Here is a 12,006-nt window from a genome sequence, read left to right as displayed (position 1 = left end):
ACTGTACCCCGGCCCGGCTGGCCCCGCCCGGCGGCCGGGGTCGACCCGGCCAGTCCTTCCGCCGGGCGACGCCCACGTGCCTGCGCGGCTTCCCTGGCACCGCGGCGACCAGCGCCCCGAGGCGCGCGGCACCCGACAGGTGGCACCTGCGAGCCCCGCCCACCTCGGCCGCCCCGCCCACCTCGGCCGCCCCGCCCCGCCCCGCGCGCCCACGGAGCATGCTCAGAGCCGCGGTCACGCGCCCGCCCGAAGGCTCCTGTCGGGACAGGGCGCCGCCCCGTGTCGGCCCCCGCAGAGCTCGCGGCCCCCGCCTGTCCGGGCGCCGCCATGGAGCGCATCGAGGGGGCGTCCGTGGGCCGCTGCGCCGCCTCACCCTACCTGCGGCCGCTCACGCTGCATTACCGCCAGGTGAGCCCGCGCCCCCGCGTCCCCCGCGCCCCCGCCGGCGGCCCGGCCCACGACCCGCGCCCCGCCCACCATCTTCTGCGCTGCCGGCCCCGCCCCGGAGCCCCGCCCCCGCCTCCCGCCGATCTCCCGGGCGGCCGCTTGTCCGCCAGCCGGATCGCGGGTTCCCAGACCCAGTGAGCCCCCAGGCCGGGGAGGGACATCTGAGGGGGCACCACTCATCCTTTCAAGGAAGCATTGCTGGGCCCCATCCTTCCCGCCCGCCCAATCCGACCCTCTTGGCAGTGGAACTCCTTGGTTGCCCTGGGGATCAGGGAAGGCTTCCTGGAAGTGGTGGCTTTCATGCTACCACTTGAAGGAGGAGATAGCTGGGCCGAGGAGGAAGGAGCAAGGAGTGCAGAGGCCGGGCGCAGAGAGGTAGGAGAAGGAGCTGAGTGAGAACGTGAGAGAGCCTCTCAAAGCAGACTTCCTCCTTGGGGTTTTTTCCAGGGAGGGCACCTCCTTGGAGTCTCCATCTGCCTAAGCTCAGCCTTCCCCACCTCCTAGGGTGTCACCTTCTCCCATGCCAGGCCACGGCACAAGAGGCTGTATTGCCTCACTTAGCACCAGGCACATGGTAGGTTCACAAGGAATATTTTGTTTTGTTTTGTTTTTGAGACAGGGTCTTGCTGTCTCCCAGGCTGGAGTGCAGTGGCATGATCACAGCTCACTGCAGCCTCAACCTCCTGGGCTCAAGCGATCCTCCTGCCTCAGCCCCCGCCCCAGTAGCTGGGACCACAGGTGCACACCACCACACCTGGCTAATTTTTAAATTTTTTTGTAGAGACTACGTCTCACTGTTGCCCAGGCTGGTCTTGAACTTCTGGCCTCAACCGATCCTCCTGCCTTGGCTTCCCAAAGCATGGGGATTACAGGCATGAGGCATATGTGTTGGGTGAAGGAGCTGCTGCCATCCTTTTCCCACATCCAGTGGATCACTGAGTCCCGGGCCGTCTTCCTCCAAGTCCAGCCCTGTCCAGTTAGGGCCCCACCTTTTGCTTGCATGCCCACCTGCCCCCAGCAGATCTCCCCTCTGCCAGAGCCCCTCCATGCCATTAAGGCAAAGACCACCTTCCTGGTCACAGTCAGTCCAGCCCCCCAGCCTATCAGGTCAGGTGGTCCAGGTCGCAGTGCCTCTCTGCCTGCCTGCCTCCCTCCCTCAGGGGGCATCCTGTCCCCCCCATCACATCCAGGACTCTGCCCCTCACCATCCTTGTGAAGCCCTCTTGGCCCCCAGCCTGAGAGAGGCCCTGTGCCCCTCACTTTCCCTGTTGCGGGAGTCCTGTTGGCTCTGGAGGACAGGGGATCCCTCTCCCCAAGGCGAAGCTAAGCTGGTGGTGCTGGCAGGGGGCAGCTGGGATTAGTTGGGGTACAGCAGGTGGGGACATGGGGTCACTGCCCTTTTCCCTGACGTTGGCCATATGGGATGCCTGCTTGTGGCTGCACAGTCCCCACAGGGCTGGGTCTCAGGCAGCAGGTACAGGCCCAGGCAGGTGCCCTCTGTGGCCCTGGTGGCAGCACTCTCTCCCTCACTTCCCGTGAAGCGCTCAGGGCAGCCCTTGCAGCCTCAGCGGGCAGCCTCAGCGGGCAGCCCACCGGCACAGCTCTGCTGAAGGGTTCTGGTGACCAGAGCTGAGCTGGTGCGGGCCGTGGCTGTGGTGGACACGGATGTAGGCTCAGGCTGGGCGGCATCTCCTCAGGGCCAAGGGACATTGGGCTGGATGCTGGCTGCCACCCAGGGGCAGCTGCAGCCCTCAGCTTTTTGCTGCGTTCAGCCAGGGGAGGCCTGTGATGTCAGGCAGACCAAAGGCAGGGGACCCCTGTGGCTCTGAGGCGATGGGGTCTTCTTTGCACCCAGCCCTGCCCCTCCCTCCCAGGCCTCAGCAGCCTCCCTAAACCTTCCTGCACCTTGACCTGGCTGGACCTAAGGGTCTGACACGCTTTTGACCTTGAGCTGAGAGGGTCCTTGAGACCTGCATGGGGTGATGTTACTCGGGGGGAAGCAGTGGTGGGGAAGGGGCATGGGCACAGCAGGCACATGGCAGGCTGTGGGCAGGGGGCTTCCCTGGAGCCTGCTCTGGCTGGGTGGTGGCTCTGGGGTGGCTGGATATCAGGCAGGCCTGGGCTCGCCTCCCGGGAGTGGTACCCCACGGCCTCTCGGGCTGCCTGACCTGTGCAGGACGCCGGCCCTCCCTTCCCTTGGAAACCGGTACTCTCCTCCCAGGACGCCTTTGCCTCCCGGCCAAGCTCAGAGGGCCTCTGCGCCTCTGCCTGCCCAGAGTCCCTTCCCTCACTTCCGTCACCTCCTCCAGAAAGTCCTCAGGAAGGCTTCTTCCCTCTTCTGCAGTCCTGGCTGCACTTCTGTGTCTCTGCTGCTCAGACCTCTTGTCCATTTCACAGCCTGGGCAGAGCCCCTGGGGGGGGATGAGCAGCTGGCCTGGGCCTCAGAGTGGCAGATGGGCTGTGCGTGCCGGAGATGGGACCCCGCGGGACCCCAGGCCCAGCCCCCAGGATGGGAGTGCATCTCAGAATGCATCAGTTCCAGCCTTCCCCAGCAGGCCCAGCCCACACGCCTGCCCACCCTGCCTCCTCCGTTCACTGAGTGCCACCCAGGGTGCAGGGGCCTGCCAGGGCGGTGTGCCCAGCGTGGGGGAGTGGAAAGGTGGAGGGTGGCCACAGGAGATCAGGACCACAGGGTATGTGGGAGAGTCGAGGGCAGAAACTGGGGGTGGGGGTGTGTGTGGGGGGGTGCCGAGCCTGGTCACCATCACAACAGTCACCAAGTCCTGCAGTGCGATCTCCTACCTGGCTGGGGCGCCACCCTTCCTCATCTGCTCCTGGTGCCAGCCCCTCCTGCCACCCTTCCCCATCCACTCCTGGTGCCGGCCCCTCCTGCCCTCCCGTCTCCACCTGTTCAGTGGCCCAAGGAAGCTTCAGCAGGAAAACCTGACCTCTCCTCTGCCTGCAGGGCCCTCCTGCCCTGCTGTGAGGGAGTCACACCTGCCCTCCCCGAGCCTCCATGAGCCTTCCTATACTTGGTGACGGTGTACGTCTCTCTGCAGCCCCTTGTGCTCGGTCTGTGCTGGGCAGTGTTTCATGAGGTGCCTGGACACCTTCCCTGCCCTTTGCCCTGGTCTTCTGCCTCACTCCTAGGGTATTAGGCTGTCCTTGACCTCCCTGCCCCTCCCAGGCTGCTTGCTCCTCTGCCCACGGGAGCTGCAGTTCCTGGCTCCCGTGGGCCCAGGCCACGAGCCGATCTCCCTGGTTAGGAGTGGGTGCAGCGGGTCTGTGGCCTCCTCGGTTCCCCGAGCACCTCCGCCCATCCTGGGACATTCTAACCGCTGACCTGCCCCTTCTAGAATGGTGCCCAGAAGTCCTGGGACTTCATGAAGACGCATGACAGGTGAGAGCCTGGCCCAGCCTGGCCACTGGGGAAGCCCCAGACTGATGTCCACGGGGACACTGGGCCCAGGGCGAAGGTGCCCTCTCCTCCCTGACGTTGCTGTTCCCTGCGTGGGCTCCAAAAGTCCCTTCTCTCTGCCCGGCCTCTGGGTTTCCTATCTCTGAGGGGTCAGCCTGAGGCCTGGGGGCTGAGTCAGGTCTTTGCTCAGGCCACTGGGACCATGATGGTGGGCAGGCCCTCTCAGGGCAGGGAGAGGCCATCCTGGAGCCTTTGCCCCTAGCATCCAGGGTCTGGGCTGGATGGCGACGTGGCTCGAGGAGTGTGGCTGGTGGGCAGCTGCTCAGTGAGGGCCAAACGTCCTGTCAGTCACCCGGCTGCAGCTGCGAGCACCCTGACCTACTCAGCTGCCCGTGTGTCCTTCCCTGCCCCCCGCCTCCCATCCTGCCAGCTGGAATACAGCAGGTCTGGGTCCTGGCCAGACTGTGACCCTGGAAAGCTCTGGTCCCGCCTGGGCCTCAGCCATCCTATCTGAGCAAGGGGCCTGACCTCCCTGGGCTGCTGGCAAGGAGGTGGGATGGCCACGCTGGGAACAGAAAGATGGGAGGTGGGGCCCCACGAGGGCCAGTGGAGTGCTTCTGTGCTGAGCCCCTCCCCCCGTACACAGCGTGACCGTTCTCTTATTCAACTCTTCTCGGAGGAGCCTGGTGTTGGTGAAGCAGTTCCGGCCAGGTGAGGCCAGCTGGGGTGGGAAGGGGATCTGCAGGGTCACCTTCAGGTCCCTGTGGTCCTGAGGGTCTGAATACAGATGTGGGAGGGGGCTCCAGGGGAAGCTGAGGCCCTGGGAGGGGGCCTGGCTGTGTGGGTGACCTGGAGGTGGCCACCACGTGGCTGTGAGCACAGTCTGGCTTCTTCCCACGCAGCTGTGTATGCGGGTGAGGTGGAGCGCCGCTTCCCAGGGTCCCTAGCAGCTGTAGACCAGGACGGGCCTCGGGAGCTACAGCCAGCCCTGCCCGGCTCAGCGGGGGTGACAGTTGAGCTGTGTGCCGGCCTCGTGGACCAGCCTGGGCTCTCGCTGGAGGAAGTGGCTTGCAAGGAGGCTTGGGAGGAGTGTGGCTACCACTTGGCCCCCTCTGATCTGCGCCGGGTTGCCACATACTGGTGAGTGGGACCAGGCCCTCAGGCCTGTGGTGTGACTCAGGAGATGGGAGAGAGTGAGGGCCCCGTCCCTGGGAGTGTGCAAGCAGGATGGATTCCTCCTTGTTTTCCAACATGGGATTAGGGGAGGGTTGGACCGAATGCACCTCAGATCCTAAGCCAGGCCAGAATCTGGGCTCTTGGGGCTCTCTCTGCAGCGTCTCGGCCCCATGCCCCCAGCCTGCGGCCCCCAGCCGTGTGAGGCAGGCCGGGTGACAGCTGCTGCTGACAGGTGCCTCTACTTCCTGTAGGATTAAGACCGGGCGCTGGGGGTGGGGGTGACTCACAGCTCTGTTCTCAGAGGGTGGCTCAGGAATGAGGGAGAAGCTGTGTCCTGGGCTGGAGAAGGGGTGGCTCCAGCCCTCCTGGGGAACAGGCACTAGAGCCTGTGCTTTGGGACCTGACCCACCAAACTCGAGGCACCAATTCCTGCCTCGCGAGGGCTGCCAGCTGGGGTGGGGTTGCCTTCCCAGGACTAGATGTTGGTATGAAGCCCATCCACTTCCCCAGGGATGCTACGATGGGCTCCTGACCCCAGCTGAGGTCTTGGGGAAGGAGGAGGGTGTCACAGAGACCCCCACCCCCACCAGCTGAGCACCAGTCTCTGCAGCCTCCTCCAGAGGCCAGGGCCTGCTCCACTGGGAGAAGCACCGGAAGTCTCTGCACCTGTCAGCCTGGCACATGGGCCACTCAGGGTTGAGCCTGGGGCCCTCCTACCTCAGCAGCCTCAAGGACTTCACCTGGGCACGTTCCTGGCTGGGTGGGTGGACTCCCAAGTTAAAGGCAGCATTTCCACGCTGGGCCAGGCACGGTGGCTCACGCCTGTAATCCCAGCACTTTGGGAGGCCAAGGCAGGCGGATCACCTGAGGTCAGGAGTTCGAGACCAGCCTGACCACATGGAGAAACCCCGCCTCTGCTAAAAGTACACAATTAGCCAGGCGTGGTGGCAGGAGCCTGTAATTCCAGCTACTCGGGAGGCTGAGGCAGGAGAATCGCTTGAACCCAGGAGGCGGAGGTTGTGGTGAGCCGAGATCGCGCCATTACACTCTAGCCTGGGCAACAAGAGCGAAACTCTGTTTCAACAAAACAGAATTTCCATGCCGAAGGGTGGACTTGGGTGTGAAGGATGGGCCTTGGTTTTCTGCAGGTGTCTACCCCGTGGCGGGCCACGCCCACTGTGCCCCCAGCTCCCCAGCCCATAGTACTGAGCACAGCCAGGAGGCATGGGAGGGGCTGGAGTCCCCTTGGTCCCCCTGGAGGAGGTGGGCCTGGGCAGAGGGACCGCATAGGCTCTCAGGGCAAGTGGTCAAGCAGCCCTGGCCGCGGTGGTTCTACTGGTACAGCCTCTGGGCCACAGCCTGATTGTGAGGGTGCTGGGGAGCCAAGGAGGGCTCTGGGAAGTAGGCATCCTGCTTAGACTTGCATCGTGAAGAGCAGGTCGTGGCTTCGGGGATGCAGGACTGGAGATGCTGCTGACTAGGGGTCAGGGTGTCTGTCTCTGAGGGCCTGATGGGGGGCTGGACTGACAGCAAAGTTCACCCACCCTGTGGCAGGGCCCGTGGCTCCCTGTCTCTGATTCTGGAGGTGAGCCAGGCCTCTTACCTGCCGCTGCAAAGGACAAGGCCCAGGGAGGCAGTCAGCTTGGGGCGTGATGGAGTGAAGTTGGAACGTGCCCTGGGGTGGGGGAGGCGTTGCCCAGCCTGGCTGGCAGATTCCTCTCAGCCCGGGCCAAGGGCCGGGCCTGTCTCCTTCACAAGCCGGCGGAAACCGGGGCTGGAAACCCCAGACCCGCCACTTCCCTCAGAGGCGCAGCCGTGGCCGCCGCCGGAAATGGGCCATCAGGAAGGGGTCTGCGGGAGGTGAGGGGCTAGAGGGCAAGGAAGCAGCTGGGTAAGGTCGGTCTGGGGTGAGTCCCCCTGGAGGTGGGGAGGCCTTGGGGGGTGGAGCATGGAAGCCCCCCGTTCTGTCCCTGCCCCTGCATGTTGGGCACATCTCAGAGGGCGGCCTCTACCCTGCAGGCCTCCGGCTGGCCTTGGTTCATGGCACCCGACAGCCCCTCCTGCGGCGAGCCAGGGCTCCCCCACCCCCTGGTCATCTTCCCAGATGCCCCTCAGTCCCGTTTCTCCCCAGATCCACACCTGGCCCTCCCCCTCCTGTTCCAGAATGCAGCCCAGCCCCTCTGCCATCCTGTCCTCCCAGCCCGTGGTCTCCCTCCACACACGCCAGTCCAGGCTCCTTCCCTTCGTGCCTGACCCCTCCTGGCTGCCAGCAGCCCCCTTCTGGCCACTGCCCACTGAGGGAGGGGGCTCCCTCTCACCCCTCCCCAGCCTGGGCCACTGGGCCTGGTACTGAGGACCTCGCTGCCACCCCACCCCACTCTGCCATGCTACGGTGGGGGGGTGGTCAGTGCATGCTGTTCCTAGTCTGAAACATGTGTCCTGTGGGTGCCTGGTGGGGAACCCTTGCGGGAAGGCCTGGTGGGTTTGTCCCTGCTTCCCAGCCAGCCTGTGTCCCTGGGTATGGGCTGGGGTCTGGCATGGGCCTCTGCAGCTGGCCACAGACTGAGGGGCTCCAAACAACACTGGGAACAGCCTCAGGGTATCTGGTTGGGGGCTGCAGACAGGGGTGGGGTCTTCTGCTTGGCCTTGACAGGTTGCAGGCAGGTTGTCAGCCGGATCTGCAATCTCATGGGGACTTGGGGTCTTCCCGGCTCACGAGGTTATGGCAGAATTCAGCTCCTGGTGGCTGGGGACTGGGTCCCACCTCCCTGCTGGCTGTTGGCCCTTCCCAGCATGGCGGTTGCTTCCCCTTCAGGGCCAGCAGGACAGGTCTGAATTTCTCCCTTTCTGGCGTTGAAACACCCTCTGGAGGGCTTCGTGATCGGGCCATGCCCGCCTAGGATGCTCTCCCTTCTGATGAGCTCAAGTCACTGGTTAGGGTCCTTAATCACATCGACAACACCCACCCCACCTGACGAGTACAACCTGATCAGGGAAGGGATGCCCTGCTGCGGGAGGGGCCACGGGCGTGCACACCAGGTGGGAATCCGGGTGGGAGAGGGCATCCCAGAGTCCTGCCTACTGGAGGGCTGGAGGGAGCAGAGTGGAGAGGGTGGGTTGGAGGGTGGTAGAAGGGCCAGGGGGCCAGCGGGGCCAGCGTGGGTAACTCAGCAGACCCTGTCTCAACCCGTAGGTCTGGAGTGGGACTGACTGGCTCCAGACAGACCATGTTCTACACAGAGGTGACAGATGCCCAGCATAGCGGTCCAGGTGGGGGCCTGGTGGAGGAGGGTGAGCTCATTGAGGTGGTGCACCTGCCCCTGGAAGGCGCCCAGGCCTTTGCAGACGACCCGGACATCCCCAAGACCCTTGGCGTCATCTTTGGTGTCTCGTGGTTCCTCAGCCAGGTGGCCCCCAACCTGGATCTCCAGTGAGACTCCAGGGTTCTAGACAGAGGCCAGTCTTGGCCACTCACCCCACACCCCGCGGACCCCAATAAAGGCTTGCATAGCTCCAGCTTCTGCCTGCTGGTTCTGAGCTCTGTGACCAGGGCCTTGGAGAGGACTGGGGAAGGGGCGGGAAGCAGTGACCCTGACCTGAGATGGCCCTCGGGACATGGCGAGCTCTCCTGTAGGAGGAGTAGCTGGTGGCAGGCCATGCGGGTGGTTGCTGTGGGGCTGAGGACAGGCCTGGGGATGCCATGGGCAGGGCCAGGCTGTGCCTCCTCTTGGAGCTGGGAGGGGGGTCCGGGACTCATGGAGGGTGGCATGGCAGGCCTGGGGGTGGGCCTGCTGGTCACGGGGCTGCAGCATGAGCTGTGCTCACGAGAGTGGTGGCTGAGCCAGTCCTCAGGAGTTGGGATGGGGTGGGCAGCACTGCAGGCTGCACGCTGCAGGGAAAGTATGTTCCCTGCTCCTGGGGCAAGTGAGGAGTCCCCACCCTGACTGGGGCTGGGCTCGAGCCACTCCACAGGAGCCCGGAGCCAAAGCTGCCCTGTGTCGGGGGCCCCAGTAGCTGATCCGTGCACCCCCAGCCTTGGAAGTTTTCCAAGGGACCTTCCTCGGCCTGTGGGGTATGCAGAAATGTCTGCAGGCTTGCTCCAAGAGGAGCAGGTGGCGGCACAGGGTGGGGACACAAGGCCAGTGGTCTTGACATGGGCCAGGTTCCTGGTGCCAGCCCGGTCCTGGTCCCGGGGCATGGCCTCAGCCTGGGCCGCCCAGCACCAGGCTCTACTGGCCCCTGAGCATCTCTGGCCTGTATGCCCTGGCCTTGCCTTCTGACCTATCCTGAGGGTGGGGCTGTGGGAGATGCGTGCAGCTCAGAGCTGCTCCCCAGGTGCCCAGAATGCTTGTGAGGCAGGAGGGGACCCAGCTCGCCTGGTCTGCTTCCTGGGCCACAGGTGCACAGTAAGGGTTCTGCAGGTGAATGGGTGTGTTGGCACTGGTTGTGGGCATTCGAGGGCACTGCTGGGCCATCAGTCTGCGGCAGGATTGATCTGCTCCTGGACATCATTAGGTCCAGGCTGTGGCTCCCAGGAGGAAAGTAGAGAAGGAGACAGTGAAGTGAAGGGAGCCTCAGTACCCTGCAGGGTGGCACCCTGGGCAGGGAGGTGGAGACTGACCCCCTGTTGTCATCCAGCACAGTGCTGGACAGCCTGGCATTGGAGGCTGTCCTGAGGAGGCTGTGCCTCAGGGGCCCACAAAAGCAGTGCCACCTGTATGCAAATGCTGGCTGTGGCCCAGGTGGGGCCCTGTGGGCATCAGGAAGGCCAGCGACAGGGCTGCCGGGGAGGGGCTGTCAGGTATGGGGTGTGTGCCAGGGAGGGGCTGCCCTGTATGGGGTGTGTGGGTCTTGGCCAGCCTCAGCTTCACTCTACCCAGATGAGGCCCCAGCAGGACATTCACAGGACAGGAGCTCTGCCTGACCCACAGCAGCCTTGCTGTGCTGCCCTTACCAGCAGCCTGCCTGGTGACACCACGAGAGTGCGATGGGCCCTCCGGGTTGACCAGCAGAGGCCTCCCACTACCTCAGAGGGACCTCTCGCAGGCACCAGGTGGGTCTGGCCCCTGAAGCACTGAGGGGACAGGTGACAGGGCACCCGGACCTGGGTGTAGTCCAGCCCCTCACTTTGCTCCGCAGCCCGATGGGGTGGGTCAGCAGGCAGTGCTGCCGGGCCTAATGGAGCTGGCATTGATTTCCCGGCACTGGAGGGGGGGTTGTAACCGGAAACTCCCCTCTCTGTCTGCTATATTTAGCACTGCAGGACCCAGCGGAAGCACAGCTTACTCTGGAGCCTCGCCGGCTCTGTCCAAACCCCTGGCAGCCCGTCCCCAGCCTGGTCCCCAGGACTGCCCTATGGGTCCAGAGCCCCTGGCCAGGCTGAGCAGCTGCACCCTTGCCCTCTGCATACAAGCTGGGCACCGCCCAGCCCTCAGAGTGGGAGCCCTCCAGGCTGGGGGACGGGTGGCTCTGGGAGGCTGGAGAGTGCTGTGGTCCAGTGGGCCCCAGAACAATGACGAGGTCCCTTACTAGAAGAGACCAGGTAGCCTGGTCTGGTGAGGGTTGGGGCTGGAGCCCTGGCCACCACTGATCTCAGCCCCTCACCCCAGCAAGGTGCAGCAGGGGGCAAAGGCGTTTTGTGAAATATGTGTGAGGGGCGAGGGTTCCCACTGCTGCCTTCTGGAAACTCAAACCAGGGTCCAGCTGCCTGGCATTTCTGGCTCAAGGGCTGCTGAAATTCCTGCAGGGAAGGGACCCCCTCTCCGATGCCTCCTATGTCCCCCTCCTCCCCAAGGGCAGGTGCGGCCACCTTCCTGACCTGGGTCCTCTCATGGACATCATGAGGTCTGGCTGACCCATGCCCGTCCACGCTCTGGCGGCCCCCTATGCCAGCTTCTGTATGACTTGTCTAAGTCCTCTGTCCACCCCCGGGCTGGGGGCTCCTGAGGGTGTGCAGGGGCGGAGTCTCCCTCGTTCACCACTTGGCCAAGTGCCCAGCAGAGGCACCCAGCACCCCCTCCCCCACCATAGTGGGGCAGTGGGCGCAGGTGGGGATGGAGCCCTGGGCCTCTGGAGCCGGGCAGGGGGCTTCTCTGTCCTGGGGCTTCCCTCTCTCGAGTACCCGAGTACCTGACCCCAGGCCAAAGCACAGGAGAGGTGGCATCTCCACAGGGAGCCCCTCCCCCCGTAGGCGGTAATCACTGCCCACACACCGGAAGGCAGCAACTGGAAGGCTCTGAACACAGCTTGGATTCTCTTGTTTGGTGGGGGTCTCTGTGCGGGCCTCATCCTGGCTTGTGTCTTAATCCCCACGAAGCCTACCCACCACCAAGTTTGGGGTGGGCACTCTGAGTGAGCAGAGCCAGCTGAGGTGGGCATGGGGGGGCTCCGACCCACCCCTTTAGGGACCTTCAGCTGAGCCTGCGGCCTGGATCCTGGAGGGGCTGCTAAACAGGGATGGAGCAGGCAGACCCTGCGTATGGGGTGTTCACAGGCCCTGTGCCTCCAAAGCTCTCTTCCTTCAGCCCTCAGCCCCAGCACCATGGTGGCAGTGACTTGCTCCAGGCTGGGGGGCTGCACAGCCACCCAGCTCCGGGCACAGGGCAAATTTGTGAGAGGAGCTAGGGGGAGAGAAGACAGCTCAGTTATCATGGGGATGGGTTGAGGACCCCTCTGGACCATATGGGGATCTTTAACCACCAAGGTGACCCCTAGCTCTGGAAAGGACCGTGCTCACTGGAGGAGAGGAAGGTGCCATTGGTTTTGACCCTGTGGAGGAGCTGCGAGGTCACCCAGGGAGAGGGCAAGGAGGTGACCGCAGAGGATGGGGTGTGGAAGCCTGGTGACCAGGGCAGCAGTGGGAGGCCTCTCTTGGGGTAGCCTTCAGGGACAGGCACTGCCAACTTTTGTTCCCCATTTCCCGCCTCTCGCCCCCCAAGCCCAGACCTGAGTTTGGAGGGCGATAG

General features: G+C 64.3%; 1 protein-coding gene across 2 annotated transcripts; it reads left to right on the top strand.

Annotated features, from left to right (window-relative positions):
* The first annotated feature begins 222 nt into the window (after positions 1-222).
* NUDT14 (nudix hydrolase 14) lies at positions 223-8,557 on the top strand. Of its 2 annotated transcripts, none has more exons than XM_034938291.3 (5): positions 223-408; positions 3,804-3,847; positions 4,512-4,576; positions 4,768-5,005; positions 8,235-8,557. In XM_034938291.3, exons 1-5 carry the CDS (start codon positions 328-330, stop codon positions 8,473-8,475), a joined length of 669 nt encoding a protein of 222 aa, XP_034794182.1. In that variant the 5' UTR covers positions 223-327; the 3' UTR covers positions 8,476-8,557. The 2 variants fall into 2 exon arrangements, with proteins under 2 accessions (XP_034794182.1, XP_008957286.2); XM_008959038.6 differs by lacking the exon at positions 223-408 and adding an exon at positions 472-822.
* Positions 8,558-12,006: the final 3,449 nt, after the last annotated feature.

This window comes from Pan paniscus, chromosome 15 (assembly GCF_029289425.2).
Source record: "Pan paniscus chromosome 15, NHGRI_mPanPan1-v2.0_pri, whole genome shotgun sequence".
Lineage (NCBI taxonomy): Eukaryota > Metazoa > Chordata > Mammalia > Primates > Hominidae > Pan > Pan paniscus.
This window is presented reverse-complemented; position numbering and strand designations above follow the sequence as displayed.

Excerpts from the sequence above, each read along its gene's own strand:
- NUDT14 (XM_034938291.3), top strand. The coding sequence starts at position 328 with ATGGAGCGCATCGAGGGGGCGTCCGTGGGCCGCTGCGCCGCCTCACCC. Across the intron at positions 4,577-4,767 it reads GGTGAAGCAGTTCCGGCCAG|CTGTGTATGCGGGTGAGGTG; the intron begins GTGAGGCCAGCT and ends CTTCCCACGCAG. Across the intron at positions 5,006-8,234 it reads CGCCGGGTTGCCACATACTG|GTCTGGAGTGGGACTGACTG; the intron begins GTGAGTGGGACC and ends CTCAACCCGTAG.